Source organism: Falco biarmicus, chromosome 4, assembly GCF_023638135.1.
Source record: "Falco biarmicus isolate bFalBia1 chromosome 4, bFalBia1.pri, whole genome shotgun sequence".
Lineage (NCBI taxonomy): Eukaryota > Metazoa > Chordata > Aves > Falconiformes > Falconidae > Falco > Falco biarmicus.
The window spans coordinates 4349827-4367817 of record NC_079291.1 but is presented as its reverse complement, the minus strand read 5'-3'; the positions used below and the strand labels follow the sequence as shown (position 1 = coordinate 4367817).

General features: G+C 45.0%; 1 protein-coding gene across 2 annotated transcripts in view; it reads right to left on the bottom strand.

Annotated features, from left to right (window-relative positions):
* CHN2 (chimerin 2) overlaps positions 1-16885 on the bottom strand; it is a 163415-nt gene extending 146530 nt beyond the window's left edge. The window contains exon 1 of one of the 2 annotated variants that reach the window (XM_056335547.1): positions 16302-16885. In XM_056335547.1, the coding sequence (XP_056191522.1) occupies positions 16302-16350 (49 nt within the window). In that variant the 5' untranslated portion in view covers positions 16351-16885. The remainder of the gene's footprint in view (positions 1-16301) is intronic. The other variant, XM_056335548.1, reaches the window with a different exon arrangement.
* Positions 16886-17991: the final 1106 nt, after the last annotated feature.

Here is a 17991-nt window from a genome sequence, read left to right as displayed (position 1 = left end):
TCCATTAAAAACAATACCACAGCCAGGTGAGAGGGCTTTACTAAGCTTGTTTAGACCACATCAGTCCACACTTATTAAGGCCCTTCGTTAACACTTACCGACTCCTCAGCTGGATCTATCAGAGTCAGCTGTGACAAAGACGTGCAATTTTCCAGGAGCGCTCCAGATTCCTCCAGGAATAAAGTTTGCCTAACTACGGCTCCAAATAACGTGCCTACTTGCACGAGTTGTCTTGCTAAACCATCACAACCCAAATTCCAAACCGCAGTAGCTCAAAACTCAGCCCCCACTTCCCAGAGTCCTTGGGTGCAAAGAGCAGCCGCAGGTGCTAGAGACCGCGGCACTACACCTGAAGGGACAGCTTCTGCTAGTTTAGAGCCTGATGAAAAGAAACAAAAACCAGCTTTGACTGCCTAGATGCTACACTTGGAATTATTCTTCCTGTCAAGAGTGATTATCTGCTCCCCATCTACAATGAGTAACACACGTGCTCACACGTTCACACATAGTTTTTACAGTTTGGGTATTTTTAACGGGTTTGTAACTCTAGGTAGTGTTGATACACATACTAGGAAATTTTGACAGGACTGATAAAACCTTTGAAATCTGATTTTTCAGTCACCCTGGAGGATACATTAAATCTTGCTGAAAGGAAGCTAGCTAAACGGGGAAGCTAAGAGAGCTAAACCTTCCCAGGCAGTATGGTAAACAGAGATACCACACTGGAGGCTGACAGCAAATATACGCCACACAGCAAAAAAATTATTCGAGAAAGTGGAAAAGGAAGCCAGCGTAGTTCAGCAGCAGGGTATGAGAGGTCATCAGAAACAAGAAAACATCCTTCTGAAAGCTGGAGTTGCGTATAAATGAAGGAAGTAGAAAGACTCACAAACTATTGCAGGTTAAATAAATATATAAAAAAAAACCCCAAACCAAAGCAAACTCAAACCACAATAAAGCAAGCCAAAAGACAGGCTGAGAAATTACTAGCAGAAGACACAAGAATTAACAACAACCCCTTTTCCATGCCCAAATGCAAAGCTTGCTAGTCTGGCCAATAGATGATCAAGGATTAAAGCAGCACTTAGGCAGAAAATAAATTGGGTATTTTGAGCTCTGCATATGAAGAACCCAGAGCCTGGAGAAACCACCATATCAAAACATTTCTTTATGAAGGACTGGTTGGATTATCCATTTCAAATGGAAGTTTTGGTGGAAGAGGCTACAGAACTAACATCTGAACGATAACAATTCGTACAGATCAGATGATGTTTATGAAAGTGTTCTTAAGGAATTCACAGATGAAACAGCAGTACGACTGTTTTTTAAAACTGCCTCAGTATCAGAGGACTGCAGAATGGCTAACATCATGGCAATTTTAAAAAGTACCCCGAGGGAAAACCACATTTCAAGTAGCCTGACATCTGCACTGAGCAAATTGGTAGAAACTACTGAAAAGAACAACACTAGCAGACACGTGACAATGTTGTATCAGGCAAGTCAACACAGCCCTCGTAAAAGCTTGAAAATACTATGAATGAAAAACAAATATCAAGGAACAGACAATAAAATGAGAACACACTAATTTCAGTGCAATAAATACAAGATGCATCCATCCCTTGATGACTGTTTTTATTTCTGGTCTGTTTTTATAAGATTACATGAAAACTGGAAAAGAGTAATAGAAGACAATGTGGATGACCGAAGATATGTAGGTTACCCCATGCAAGGGTTGGCCAAGTACCCTGTGACTCTTCAGGTGGAAAAGAGTTGACTGCGGCACTACGACAAAGGGCTCTGTGCCACTTAAGATTTCACAGGTATAAAAAAATCAATTTTCACTGTTTCTTCCAATAAAAGAGATAGGATGTATGAAATGCAACTAGCTCATGACAAGTTCAAATCCAAGTAAAAAGGGTATCTTTTTGCACAACACATTCAAACTGTGGAGCTCTTAAACAAAGGATGTTCCAAGTTTACATGGGTCCACAGAACAACTAACCAAATCCATAAAATAAAATATAAAAAAATATATATCTATTAAACTTAAGAGTCCAGCTCTTTGTCTCAGGAAGTTCCCAAGACACAGATTTCAGGCTGCTAACAGAATATTTTAATATCTTAAACTCTCTCCTCAGCATTTTGTGGTGGTTGCAGCAGGAGGAAGACACAGGGCTGTAGCTGAGCCTGCAGCCACCACCGTACAGCTCTTCCCACACAAACACACTCTGGCCGCTGTTCTGGTCGCCATGCTTCAGCCAGCTGCCCAGCATGGGCAAGTATCTTGTACATTGACCGAGAACAGGGAAAATATAATGGCCACAAAGTCATCTTACAGGAACATCATTTGTCCCCCTTGATATTTTTGCAGCTCACCTACCTTCCGCTACATTTATTCTACTGCTTCCAAAGGCGGGGAAAGCGATGACCAGCATGAGCGAGGCGTTCTGTGAAAGCAATGCTAAGGATTGGAGGTAGTCTCATCATACTTGTACCATTGTAAGGCTGATTTTTATCCTCTTACTGTCCGAAGAAAATCACCCTTGGCAATATAAACCCAACAGTAACACTACAGATCCAGCCATTTAGTAGCACACCTGTTCTGATGCCCATTTGCACTGATGGGAACTTTCCACTGCTCTCCCAGGTTAACTAGTCCTAGAACTTCTTATAGAAAACTGACAGCCAGACTCTGGTGGTGCAACCCAGCTGAGTTTTCCCAAGGTTTGTTTCCCCAGGATCACAGATTATAAAGACTAGGCAGACGGGTGGAAGTCTTGCTGTTTTGGGAGGAGCAGCAGGAATGAGATGAAGACGGACCGGCCTAAAATTTGGCTTGCTTTCAAGTAATAACCTCACTATAAGCTCTTTTTTTTTTTTTTTGCCAGTATTTCAGAGGTCTGGCCCAGGCCTGAAGGCGAGTTTCTCATTCTTTCTTAGAGCTCCCTCAAATGAGAGCTGGCATCTCCCATTACATGGGCTGCAGGCTCCAATAAATCACAGGATACAGTAAACTGAGCTGATAACCAAGTCTTACCCATAAGATTGTATTTCTTTAAGTTTGTCACAACCTGGCAGGTAATCAGAAAGAAAATGCCCTTGCTCATGTGCTTATGGGAGCCTTAGATACACAAAAAATCCTGAAGTCGTTCCTGCTTGACATCACACAGTCAGACTCAGTATCTGCAAGCAAGATAAACATATTCATGGTGGGGAAAAAAAAATAATCTGTTAAAATAAAATATGCAAATGCTTTCAGGCTTGCGTGCCGTTGATACTTTGGAAAGGTTTTGTGCGCCCACGATGTTTCTCCTTTCAAGGGTGGTTGGGGGCACGTCCAAATCGTTACCTCAGCAGCTGCTATTCCAAATGGTGCTCAACAGCCCCAGAAATGAACAGCACCAACTTCTTTAAGTACGTAGCAGTGAATAAATCTGTTCTGAAATGTATACTAGGGAACAGTCTGATCATCAAGGATGGGGAAAGTCTGTATCAGACTACGTAACTGTCAGAACATAAATCCAGGATAACACCGTTTGTATCACTGGCAGTACTCGCAGTTACTTAACTGGTTTAAGTCTACCTAACCCCAAGCCTAAGTGTAGCCAAGCTTTACATTAGGAGGCAGAGAGCACATATGAGAAAGCAAGGAAAACCAAAAATAAATCTATGCAAATTTTACTGGGACAATACATGTCCTAAATTGATTTTATAAAAAGAATGAAAAATGTGCACGACAAATTTGTGACATATTATTACATAAAAACAAAAATAAGGTAAACTACACCGGGGGAGAAAAAAAGTCCCATGTGTGTCCACGGGTCAAAGCTCCAACTGAGGTCCAGGGGGAGAATTTAATTCATTCTCTAACAACTTGAGAATGTTTCCTGAAAGATTTTCTATTTTTACTCCATGTGAATTTTAATTTCAGTCCCTGGTAGTAGCTGAGTGGTTTCATTTTTCTGCCCAATTTCTTCCCAGTTATGAAACAGGTGCTGTGCAGATTAGTTTAACATTTACCGAATGATGAAAAAAAAAATTTTTTTAAACACCTGCTATTGTTAAGCTCTTTATTACACAGTACAGTATACACAGTACTTTTGATTAACATACTTCTTACAAACCCTGGACAGTGATGGAGTTTCTTTCTGTAAAATACATCCCTTTCAGACAAATTTGTGTACACTTATGTTTTCTAGACACTCTGGATGCTTTCAATCAATACACTACTGCCAGGAGTCAGTATGCAGTTTTCTAAAGCTGCTTAAGAGGTGAAGCTGAAAGCCTTTTCCTGTAAAGTGAAAGTAAATTACACTACTCAATAACATTTACAATCATTTTATATTGAGTTTTTTCTTCTTTAATTTTTGAAAAGTCTGTTTTGATAAGCTTATTATGCATATTGATAAGACAGATCAATTATGTTTAAAAAATCAACCGGAATCAGACTTCGCCTCATTTTCACCATTTAGGCTACAGTACTTGCCAATAACTGTGAATAATATAAATTCTAAATTACACTCTTTGGTGAATATATTTATTACTGTCATATCTGAGCAAGAGGAAGCAATTGCAATACCAAGTGATGACACATACTCATCAAACCAAAAGAGATCAAAGGATCTGAAACAAACACAAGACAGAAAAGCTTTTCATGAGCCAAAGCCCTCTGCAGCAATTCTCTGAAGGCAACATGCCTCCTCCTCCGTAGTTAATAGAATTAAAGAAGAAACAGCTCGGGGGGGGGGGGGGGGGCAAATTCCTGCTATTTTCTTAAACATACGCACAGATTCTGACACATGTAATTAATAATAGCGTGCAAATTCTTCACCATTTTGACTGCAGTTTACACCCACTATCCTCATGCTTCTAGCATTCCTCAAGTTACAAGATCTTTGGACCCCCCACTGTCATTTATTCTATATTTGTACAGCTACCAACCTCCCTGTGGCCTTTTCACGCAATCTCTATATAAATGTATGTCAGCACAAACGAACAACAGTAATTATAATATCCTGCTCAACAACATACAGCAAAATAGACCTCCAATCCTGCCAGTCCTGACGGCACCTCTTACGTGCATGATGTGAATGATTCTAACTAATAATGACCTCTTCCATTTAGCAAAGTTCTACCCTGAAATGAATCATCTTTATCTTCACGCTTTTTTAGTCTTTTATAGTTTAACCATCATGTGACCAGCTCCTGTGCTAAACAACACAAAACTAAATAAAAGAAGAAAAAAACCCTTGAATATGGCAGGTTTGGGTTTAAGTTTCTGATGTCAAGAATACGTATGTCTCTGAAAAAAGGGAGCAACAAGCTTTCAAGAATACATTGAGCATAAAGGAAGAAAAAAGCAGCTTAGTGTTACTCAACAAATTAGTATAATGCTATATTTCTACACCTTTCAAGTCAATGATCTACATTACTACAACTTAAAAGAATAGTGTTCAGGAATAGCTGTTCCCAAATAACTATTCCATAATATTTCCATGTCTGAACATTTTTTTTCCCATTATGGCTCTTAAGACCTTCTTTTGAAATAATCTTTATGTGCAAACAAGCCCATCTACAACTTGCACACATCTGCCAATTTTTTTTAGTTCTAGAAGAAATCACATATTACGTGTTGATTTCTTAAGTTGACAATGCTTAAAGCTTTACTGTTACATCAATCATTAAAAATAATACACTTTACTCTTTGGTTTTGCACTTAACTGTTCCTTTTTCCAGGTCTATTTTTAAAATCAATGGTATAAAGGCAACCTAATGGATCTGGGAGGAGAACTTCTTGGTTTCTCTTTCTTGGAGCTTACTGAATGAACTAATTTATCACTTCTGAAAGGAAATAAAACAACTGTTTAGAAACGTGCAATAGGACTACCCAGCAATGCTGCCCAACAAACAGCACGTCCAGAAAACCTCTTCATTTTATGTTCACGATATTTGCAGGAGAAATCATTCAAACCGCAATATGGAAAGTCACCACAGTGGTCACTCCAGGCACTGCATTGATGGAAATGCAGCTCTCAGAGCTCCATCAAAACCCACCCCCCCCTATCTTAGAAATCAGACTGTATCACGTGTTTAGCTAAAATGCTACCACAGGATAGGATTCTTCTTCACTTTGACAGTCAACTGTTGAATCAATCAGGGGGGAAAAGGTTATTACCTTTTCATGGCCAGCGACTGATGCTTTCAGTATGCCCTAGAGCTCCCCTGTTTGTGCCCTTACAGAAAAGCCTGAACCAAACATTCAACATTCTGTGTCAGACCTAACGCTTCCCTCTCCCACATGCTTAGATGTACCCATCCACTTCCAAAATGACCAGAGGTTCTACACGACAAACCTATAAAATTCACTCCTCTTTTAAATAACACTGTCTGATACAGCAACCCACTTGGTAAAGAGAGTTCAGGATCTTGTACTCTCCTCTCTACACAATCTAAATAAAAACATCTCTTTTTCTTGTCTACATAATTTTGTAAATTCTCATCAGTCAGACATCTGCTTACTTCCATCCTCCAATTCGTCCGTTTTATTTCTCAATGGCTTAACGATTTATTGCTGGTTTGAGCATCTTAACAGAAGAGGAGAAAAAAGCACACCTGTCAATTACTATTTCCATAGCTTTCATTTGTCTCCCAGCCTCAAGTGCTCACTCAGGAGCACTGAAGTTTCATCCATGACAGCCCATTCTATTTAAGTCATTATTTACTGTTAGTCTCTAAACTTAAGCAAAATTTCCAATGTATACCAATGTTAGACGCACATGAGCATAAGGAAGCTTACAACTGAAATTTGTCTCTCCATTTTTTAAGACATCAAAACGTTCGATATTCTTTCAGTAAGTTCATCAACACAAAACAATCATAACTACTAACTACAATCTAACTAATGCCTCAGATCGTAAAATGAAACAAATACAGAGCTATCACAGCATGATGCTAGAAGCTGTCCATCATCTTGGTTTGCCTGGCAGGAGATCAGAAGTTATGAAGAGTATGCGCTCCCAAGAAGCGGGTATTTACACAAATTTTGTATAATTTAAGTCTTGTACATAACCCTTGGAAATTCATCACCAGTGATTTGACGTGTTCTACATACACATGATGCAAATGCACTGAATATTAAATATGTTATGTACCAGTACTTGGAGGAGGGGAGGGGTTACTACGTAGCCTGTAATAATTTGCCCCATCATAACAGCAGATGCTGCTTTAATGGAAACTGCATAAAAACCCCTCAGATAAGCAACTACCCAGTCCTGTAGGCTGCTGATTTACTACCTCAATGCAATGAGAACAGAAGGTACCAAGCAGCTTGAAGGTTCAAGACTTAATACTTTGCGTTCATAAAGGGTTTTTCTTTAAAAAAGAAAATCTTCTACAAATAATTAATTCAGCCTTATGACACTTCTGTGCACTACACAAATCTGATTGCAACATGCCAGTTTTTTGCAAACCTCTGAATCTTGGAACTTAGAGGAACCTTATATGAAAAACTCTGCTCCAGCTCTTAAAAGTTCATTAATTGCTGGGCTTAATATTGGAATAAAAAAGAATTAAATGTGATCCAGCTGTAGTCGGATTATAAATCCAGCTGGGTCATATATTCATAAAGCAATGAAGAAAAAAGCTTTTCAATCAAAGGAAGAAAAATTATATACTGTTCTAACCAGCATGCTATTAATAAGATTTTCCTATCAGGTCTCCTTGCAACATAGGCGTGGGCTGTGGTTTCATTTTTAACCTGCAACACAGAATTTCAAACTCATCCCAAATTTTTCCTCTTTTAGGAGCTCTTGGCTGTAGAAAGCAGGACTTAGATGCCACAGCATGCTGACTCAGCTGTAACTCGCCCAGCTATATGCATAACAGCAGCACTGACAGGTCAGATCAGTAGATTATCTCCCACAGTGACTATCAGGGGATACTTAAGGAAGTTTAAAAGGATACAGCAGGCATATAGTGTATGTATTTCACCGGTTTCCCAGCCTACACACAGCTCAGGGACTTTCGACAGAGGTGATACCATTGTGTTTAACAGCAGTGGATGGATCTTCCTCCTCTTACCTAAACATGCGAACAGGCCATGCCAGCCACTAGCATCTCGAATTTTCCATACCAAAAAAGCCCACGGTTTATGTATGCCTCTGTGCTAGGAAGTACCTGACCCTGAACCAGGATGGGATACGGTTCGCTATTAAGCTACACATGCTCACATACAATATAACTGCTTAAAAATGGGAGATAAAAGTGCTGGCACTGTCTGCGGGGCCACAGCTCTTATAATATGCAGAAATAGTGCAGTGCTACATGCACACAAAGGTAGGATTCAGCCACACACAAAACCCCATACAACTGCCTTTAACAGCAACCACACAGATGCCTTGGGAAAGCTGAAAATGGAGTATCTGTCTGGGTCTTACGATCCCCTCATTCTCCTCTTTCCTGTGGGGCACTCTCATCTAGTTTATTGAGGAATTAAGGTGGAATCAGTGCAGCTTTGTGCAGCAGAACAGTGTTACAACAGATATTCCGTGCCTTTTGACAGCAAACTTAATGCTGAAAGAGCTGTGGGACTTCTTTTGCTTTGGAACACGGCACAGGCCCTCTGGCGCTGGACGTTGCTGGAGCAGAACCACCACCTTCTCCCAGGAACTTCTGCCTGCCTTTGCAGTGGCCGTGCCCAGTACACCTGCACCTGACGCATGCTTGCCATTTTCCTCTCTTGCCATAACACAAGCCCAAATATTTCACCAATTGATCTCTCAAGGAAAGGCAAATTTTTAGCCATGAAACATCTGTTCAACAACTGAACCTCATTTACAAACTGAGGTCTCCATCTCTTCTAACATTCAGTTTTCTTCTTTGATGAAATAAAAAGCGTAACATCGCAAAGGCACCTCGTAACATGCCGGGTTTTGTAAAAGTTACAAGCAGTGTTTAAACAGCCAACAAGAAGGTGAGATGGAAGGAGAGGAATTGCTACGTGACAAGCTTGTAAGAAGAAATTGAGAAATGTGACTTGACATACACACTGCAGCACGTGACATGTGATTTACTGATGATAAAAAAGGGCCCACCTAGTACCTTCTACGCTGTCATACTGGAGACACCTTGTCTCAGGGGAGCCGGACTGCCTGATGAAGATATCCTCAGAACAGATGTCTTATTTACTGAACTAATTCTTTCGTGATGATCTTGATCAATAGCATCAGAAGCAGGGCGCACGCCACTTGCACATTCTTCTGAATCTTAAAAACCTTTTAACCTCTCCTTACCTGACCAAACACAGCAGCCTGTGCTGTCAAGTTTCAGCATATTCATCTGCAAACTTTAAAGCACATGAATGTTACAAGGACACTATTGCAACATCAGTTGCCTTCTTCCAGGATACACTCACCCTCCAGTCTTGGGATTTGGATTACTGCTGAGTAAAACAGGGTGATGAAACTATTATTGCTGAATTGTGCATGATTCATAGTTGGTAATAACCACCTCCAAATGTAAAATTTGAATGTACATTCTCATAATCAAAGGTTAGAAAAAGACAGCAAGAATGGGTTATTATTCATAGCAGTTAAAACTATACATTTACACTAGCTACTGTATATAATTCTTAGATGAACTGTGACTACACCTGTAAAGAATGCTATATATACAAAATTACAGATTTACAGCTTCTTCTATACATCCTGCTGCATTTCCCTTCAACAAAAGCTTTTTCATGCAATTTTAATGTGCCATTCCTTAACACAGTTCTCCAAATATTTAATCTCCTAAGTACCTCCTCCTTTTGTAGAAGAGAAGAGCAAGTGAGAACAGACTGGCTCCCCAGCATGGGAACACCTTCTGCCAGCACTCAATGTTGCAAGTGAAGCGAAACCAGCCACTGCTGCCCTTTAGCCAGGTATACGAAGCAGCTTAAAAACCCCCACATTGCTTTGTCTAAACCACCAGGTTTTAAGACTTACCTATCCACTGTAATAGCCAAATTATTACCATCTGAAACATGCAAACCATTATGGGCACAGGCATAGAAGAGGACTGTGTGGAGTACTCACTAATGTGACATATTCCTGCCTGCGATCACTCAGCATTTGGCATATCTAAGCCTCCTTATAACCATCAAACAGAAGGCAAGAATTCGTCAGTTGAACTGGTATCCAAAAAGGTCATCATCATGACAGCATGAAAGACTGCTCGTCTGATCCTCCACATATGTCTCTGAGACAAGCAGATCCGTAAAAAGAGTAAGACTTTTGCTTTACAGAGTACCCATATAAGCTAAATTGTGAAGCAGACATGCATTGTACCAGTTTCCAGGCTATTTTATTATCAGTAATCACAGCCTACACATTCAGTAACAAACTGTTGAACAAACCACTACATTAGAATGGGGCATTTTTCCCTTTTGAATTTTTATTATTTTTAATAAGAATGGTGAGTTCTTATAATCATCAAATACAAAAGACTTCAGCTTTAATTCAGAGCAAGAACACCCTGGCCAGCAGAAGCCTGGCATGAGGAACAGAAATAAAAAGAACTCTTATTGCCCTTTTAAAAATCAAAAGTAGCACCTTATCAGCATAATGACAGCATTATTTAAATAGCTTTCATGTGCCATTTTCACAACACTATTTCTATTAAATCATTAAGAATAAACATCTATTTTCATTTACTAATCTTTTTCCCAATTAGAATCTCTCTGGATCTGTGTACAATAGTAATTTCATTTCTTCTCACTTGCTTGCATCTTAATTAAAATCAGCCTATGTTGACTTTCATTTTTACAATATATCTGCCTATTTCACATCATAGCACGTTCATGACCCCCAGAGAGTCATGAGCCTTTAATATTTTATTTTGACCTTGTTAAGTTCCTGGAACCATCAAAGATTTTTCTTCTTCCCTCAGTAAGCGCTTTTTATCCTTCTTGAAATTCAGTGTGTGTGAAAACACATAGTTGAGAACTACACTGCCCTTAAACAACCTATCTCTGTTCATTTATTTAAAACAACCAATTTGTTGCCTTTCAATTTATTACAAGAATTAGTTTATGAACCATAAACTTCATTATTAATTGAGGATCACTGCTTAAATGAGTCTTAAAGACCTCTCCCCCGAGCTTCAGAACAAAAAAGTGTTTCAAATTTTCTTTTAAAAAAAATCATCAATAACTGGTGATTTTACAAGAATTTATAGTGGTCGTTCTTCTACATAGGTATCCAAGTTTACAAAAACAGGGGGTTTGGGGGGAGAAGCAGTATCTTCTACTAGAGCAGCAGGCATAGCTGAAAAGCAAAAATACCCTGACAAGACACACAAGCCCTTCTCCAGCCCTGTAGCAGAATGCTTGCCTATGTGTTTCACCTCCATCACCTGGTCTAATAACAGGTATTACTTGAAATGTGCACACCCCGTGAAGAAGCATCAATTCAGACGGGAAGCAGAAAGGTGCAGGGCTATCCCTTCAGCCTAACGCCTGCAAATTTATCTTCGGACCTCACAGAAAACGCAAAACACTGAGTACGCTGGCACATGCATGTGTAAGTTTGCCTTGGGTCTTCATCCAAATGCTCCCAGTGCTACCACTCTCAAAGCTCAGACTCTGGCACAGGTTTTGGCACAGTTCGACTCCTGATGGTGGAGAAAGCCAGATTACATGCTATCGCTTAGCAGACTTGTGTTTGCATTTATGTTCAGCGTGGACCCTTACCTGATCGATAGCTCAAGCTATCTAAGCAATCAACCCGTTAAAGGGAGCCTGTCTGGCAGAAGACTTTTCAAGCAGAGCTCAAAGCCTTAAAGGCAGCTGGGATTTACAGCCACTGCAAACCAGCTTGGATGGCCCAACTCAGCAGAGCCTGACACGTCCGACGCCGAGGAATACTGCTGCATGGAGCCTAGCTGGGAAGGAGGCTGGATTTTTTGCTCAGCAGAGAAGCAGAGCAGGCACAGCCACAAAGGTCTCTTTGCTCAAGCTTGTATTTACGTTCCAGAAAGCAGAGCCTCAAGTTCACCAGTTGTATACAATCAGTAATTGGCTACTGGGTGGAAGAAACTGGTGGCTGCTGGTGACAGTGGGAGAGATTAATTGTTTGCCAGGAAAAAGCTGAAAAGTTACAACAACAACAAAATTTTAAGAAAAGGAAGATCAGAAGGAGTGAGAATAAGGGTCAATACAAAGATGAGGAGGCAAGGGAATATGTCTATTTTAAGGAGAAAGCATCATGAAGGAAAGCATAGAAATATGTATAGTCCTCTTTAGAGGATAGGAGAGAAAGAAAAGATGCTGCTTGTGGTTGAATCAGCACTTCATCTAGGGAGAACAGAATTCAGGGACTTGCAAGGAATACAGCTAATAGATCACCTGGGTATCTGTTATAGAAGAGATTACAGGGAAGTAAAGTGGCATTCCCAGTGGAAGTAATTATAATTTCAGCATTCCTTATGCTGTGCAGATTTACCCAAGGCCCAAAGAAGAATACCTAATTTACCTGCTTATCATACCCACCTTCCTCCCTTAGCAGGGTATACCTCTTTCTCCCCCAGCCACCTTGAAACACAACAGTTGGTTGTCAGAGCAAGTTCTTCCACCAAAAGCAGAGAGCGATATATGGAGGAATACAACACAAATACCCATGGCTCTCCTGTAGATTTTGTTGCCGGTGAGTGCTAGCCTAGTGAAAAAAAAAATAATCCTTCATAGGCTCCTCTCAGGTGGGGCCCATGACAAGTACCTAATATTATTGAACCTATAATTAGCAGCCTCACAGTGGCTGTTGAGACAAGTACACAGACACGAGCTCTGAAGAAGGGACAGGCTCCCTAGCTGTGAAAGGAAACGAGCAACAGGGTCCTACGTATGAACACTTGCTTTACCAAAGGTCTTTTCCAACCTAAACAATTCTATGATTAGTTGATAGCTGAAGTCATAGCTCTCCACGCATGTTAGCTCCCCATCTGTACAACAGCTACAGCCAACCACCCTGCCTTGTCACTGCACAGGTAGTGCTTATAAAGAACCGCTCCAGGACAGAACCAAATTCTGGTCTTTAATGAAGACACAAGTTCAAGACAATAAATCCCACTTCCACATTTGCAGAAACGTAAGTGGGCAAGCAGAATACCTATGCCACAAAATTCTTGGCCAGCTTCCTCACATTAAATATATTTGAAACGTTAAGGTTCTTTCTCACTGACATGAATTGGTGGGAATTGAAACAGTTACATCACCAACCGTCACTTGCAATAGCAGATTCTCAGGCTTCAGTGGTCACCATTCACCAGCAGACTTTTTCCCCTCCTTGTGACTACTTTGTTCCTACAGCACATCTGTGCTCACCTGTAAAGAGTAGAGATGGACACCATCGAAGGAAGGAGAACTACCCACCTGTATTTCAAGGCAGGTAAGAGAAGAAACCATCCCTTTAAAAAAGCAAATGAAAATTCCCATCTGCTGCTCAAACTCTAATTTCCACTAATATCACTCAGTCAATAAACCTTTTTACTCCTTGTAAGACAAATTCTAGCTAACCCTTGCCTTCCCATGCAGGCAACAGAAGCTAACCGAACTCTTGGTGTGAACAGAATGAACCCGGAGATGCTCTGCAGCACAACGTGTTCAGATGGGCCAGAATGTGGCTATCAACCAGTTCAACTTCTACTTAATGCATGTGCAGGTTACCTATTACTCCCAAAGTTCTTAAAACAAACAAGTCACCTATAATTTCTCCAGTGTCATGTCCTAGTGCTCAAATCCAACCACATATTTGGATGTTACAGACACTAATTTAATGACAGAAGTGAGGCAGATCTGCTGCTGCTTCCTCAAAACAAAGGCAAACCCTAACAGTGGTTTCAAACTTTAATTATTTATATGGTCTCAAGATGAACTGTTTTATTTCTTCTCAGAATGTTTATATATGAGCATATCTTTTTTCAAAAACCTAAAAATAAAAGACATGTTTTGCTGAAGCTAAAACTTCATTTGCAAATACAGTAACTGTTCCTAGATTATTTCAAGATCTGAAAGGATTATGTGAGCAGTGCTTTAATTTGGCTTCCAAAGTTCCCTATGAGATGAACAAACACTACACTGCTCTTAAAGATTGGAAAAAGATGCAGCAACACATTACACAGCTTGATCAAGACCAAGCATCAGGTCAATGGTAGAGCCGAGTCCTGCAGCGTGGTATTCTGCTGTCAACCACAAACTTTGCTTCCTTTTTTCATTAGTAAAGTGTATTGTGATAATATAACTTTCCTTCTTCTGTGGAACAGAAGTAATTATGCTGTTTGGAAGTCTCCACATTGTAAGTTAAACAAACATATAAATTCTACCAAATTGAATTTAAAAGCAAGACTGTTTGGTTAGATTATGTAAACAATATGCTCTAAGGCTTGCTGAGTTCTGAGAACCAAAACCACAGACAGCCAAAATACAGCTGCACACAGTCTGATACGGTGTGTCTGCTAATATTGGAAACTTTATCATGCTGCAGCAAATTTAACTTCTGGTCATTACGTGCATAGAAGAAATACAGACTGAATGCACTGGAAAAAAAACAAAACCCACTCCAAGGTTGTAAGTTATAAAGCCAACGGCACACAGTTGTTTTATGAAGCACTAATATGTGTTAGTTGTACTACCGTGGCATCTAAAAGCCCCAAGCATGGGTCAAGGCTCAGCCTGTGCTCAGCCTTGCAAAAATAGGAAACAAAAGATAAGCCATAAACTGCTGGAGGCTGTAACTAAGGGTTTCATACAAACCAGGGTACTGTCAAGTGCCAAAACGCCTGACTTACATACATCTGAAGCCCAAAGCCCAGCTCCTCAGCTAGATGCTGAGCTTGGTGCTAGATTCACCTGCTGAGCAGGAGGCCACCTGGAGTTAGCTTGGACCAAGGATGCGCCTGAACCCCCCCCTCTTCCCCGCAGTTCTAACTAACAAGCTATTGAGTTGGGCTGACTCCTCCTTGTTTTCATTCCGGTCTTGTGACTCTTGCATTGCAAACGTGAACACAAGGAAGAATCTCTCACACCTGCCTCTTTCAGGTGCCTCCTCGTTAAGGCAATCAGGGCTTGCAACGTTTGTGGGTTTTATTAAGAGGTGGATTAAGTATTTCTTTTTAGGACCCAGTTCCTTCTTTGGATCTGGCTCTCAGTGTCACATGCTGGAACAGTGACAGAGTAAGTTGTGTAAGTCACATACACCATCTTTAAAAAAATCATAGCTGCTCACTGCCTTTTACATGTATTTATATTTTTCTACAGTTGTATTGACAGTCAAAGGAGCTCGTCTGCTTTCCACAGCATATATTGCTACATTTAACAGGCACTCTTACAAATTCTCAATCTGGCACCTCAAATAAAACACTGAATCACAAGTCCCTGGAACCCCGAAGTTGTTCATCCTTCTGTTAACTCCTTCAGCCCACTAAACCGCCAGGATATTGCTCTCTGCCAATTTCTCATGATTTAAATACTAAAACACCTGCTCGGGAGCTGAGCAGCAGGCGGTGGTACTGTCACATCGCTGCTGTCGCTGCCAGGCTGCCTCGCTCCGGAACGCGCCGCAACTTTTCCGCCAGGCGCGGGGCCGGCGCCCCCCGCCCGGGCTCCTCACACCGCGCCGCGGCCCCCGCGGCGGTTTTCCACCGACAGCGTTTTTCTCTCCGGATCGGGAGCGTACTCGTTCCCTTACCGCAGAAGTCCTCGCAGCGCCCCGCGTACCGCCGCGCCCGCCGAGGAAGGGGCCCGCCGGGCAGCCCCGGCCGCGGGGCACCCCGCAGCGCGCCGCGCCCAGGGGCGGTGCGGGGCCGGCCCTGCCCCGCGGGGACCGCGGCAGGGTCGCCGGTCAGCAGGGCTCTCTGAGTACCCCCGGCCCCCCAAAGCCCGAGGCGGGGGCTCCCGGTAACGTGCCGGCCCGCGGGCGCGCCCTTCCCGCGCCGGGAGGGATGCGGCTGCCCCGGCCAGGGAGCCGGGCGCGGGGCTCCCCTCGCCCCCGTCCCACACAAAGGCGCGGTGGGGGTTCGAGGCGAGCCCCGTCGCGCCTCCCCCGTCCCGGCTCCCCGCCTCGGCGCCGCCGGAGGGACACCCGGCCCCGGGCAGGGGCACCGCCGCCCCCCGGGGGCTCGCCCGTGCGGGGCTGGGCGGCCGCGGCGGCGGCTGCCGGCGGGGCCGGGGGCGCTCGGGGCGGGCGGGACGGCGCGGCGCTCTGCGGACAGGTAGCTCCTTGCTAAAATGGAGGGAGGGAAGCAATGCGGCGCTCGCCGGAGAAACTTACCAGAGGAAATCGACGAGCCGGACAAACTGGAGTTACTGGATGCGGCCATGGTCCCTGCTGCGAGCCCCTTAGCTGCGAGCCCCGCGTCGGCCCCCGCTGCTGTCCGGCCGCCGCTGCCGCCAGCCCATCGCAAAGTGCCGGGGCCGCTCCGCGCCGAGCCGCCGCCGCAGCCCGCGCTCAGCTCCCCGCGCCGCCGGGAGCGGGTGGCGGCGGCGCCCCGCCGAGCTGCTGCTGGCTGCGCTGCGGGGCTGGGCGAAGCCGCTCGGCAGGTCAGGGAAAAGGCCCCGCGGCGCTTCCAGTGCCTCCCTCCGCCTGGGGAGCAGGGCTTTCCTTGTGACGGGGTCGGGAGAGCCGCCCTGGCAGCGCCTTCCCTCGCCGCCTCCTCCCTTCCCTTCCCGTCCCTTCCCTTCCCCGCCTCCTCGCGGGCAGCGCTGACAGCCCGCCGGGGAGACCCGCCGCCGCCGCCGCAGCTCCCGTCACGCACACAAAGGAAGCGGCGGCGCTGGGCCGGGCTGCCGGCCCCGGCTGAGCGGGCAGGGTGGGTCCCAGGCGGGCGAGCCCCGGCGGCGCGGCAGCCCCGCCGAGCGGCGGCCAAGCCCCTTTCCGGCCGCCGCCGCCTGGCACGGGGCTGGCGGCGAGCGCGGCTCCTGCCATGTGCCGGCGCCTGTCCCGCCGGGCCCGCCGGGGCGGCAGCGCCTGTTGAGCGCCGGGGCCCGGCGCCCCCCTCGGCGGTGCCGCAGTGTGGGCCCCGCGCTGCCGCGGGCTGCGCCCCCCGGGCCGCCGGAGACCCCCGCGGGAGCGGGGCTTCGCACCTAGGGGGCTGGCTTCGCCGCCCTTTGTCCGCCTCCCTCCCCCGCGGGCTGCTCTGCGTTCCCGCGGCTGCCCGCTCCCGCCTGGCAGCTCCCACGCTCACTTTTCCTCCCTTTCATTATCCCCCCCACCCCTCCCCCGGCATCCGTTTTCTTAGAAAACGCCGGGCCAGCACCGGGCGCCCCCAGCCAGGTGCACAGCCCAGGCCGCATGCGGGGCGCCGGCCCGGCCACGGTTGAGGGCCTGACCCCCCGTCCCCCGCAGCGCTCCCGGGCCCGGCGGCTCCGGGGGGACACGGGGGCACCCACCGCGCCTGTGCTGGGCCAGCCTGGGCCGCTGCCCCCTGTCCTCATGGGCCAGTGGGAAAGGGGAAGAGCCAGCAAAGCATCACTTGGAGGCCTCCTCCTGCTGACCACCCTCCGCGGTGCCTGACCGCCAACCAAAGCTTCCACCTCATTTTACAAAGCCAGGGCGAGAAGGCAGCGGGCAGGCGGGTAGCTGCCACACGGCTGCCAAAAGCTGAGCGCCGTGCCAAAGCCTTGCTGGCACGGGAGCTGTACGCAGCCTACAAACCCGCTTGCCGCGATGATGACTTACGAAGGCGTTCCATGATTCCAAACACCGGTCTGGAACACGAAGTTACTTTGAGATGTGCGAGGAAACGCATTAAAGTTTGGTGGGTTTTGTTTTTTTTTTTTTTGGCAAACTAAGCCTTACCCCCCCAGCTACACAGCCCCTCAAACGAGCATGCAGCCCGCCCACCCTCTCCCTAACCCGCACCCGGCCGCTTCCCTTTCCCCCAGGGCCAAAACCCAGCCCGGCTTCCCCGCACCCTGCCGCCGATTCCCGTTTTTTTCCTTGGGAAAACCGGTACCCAGAC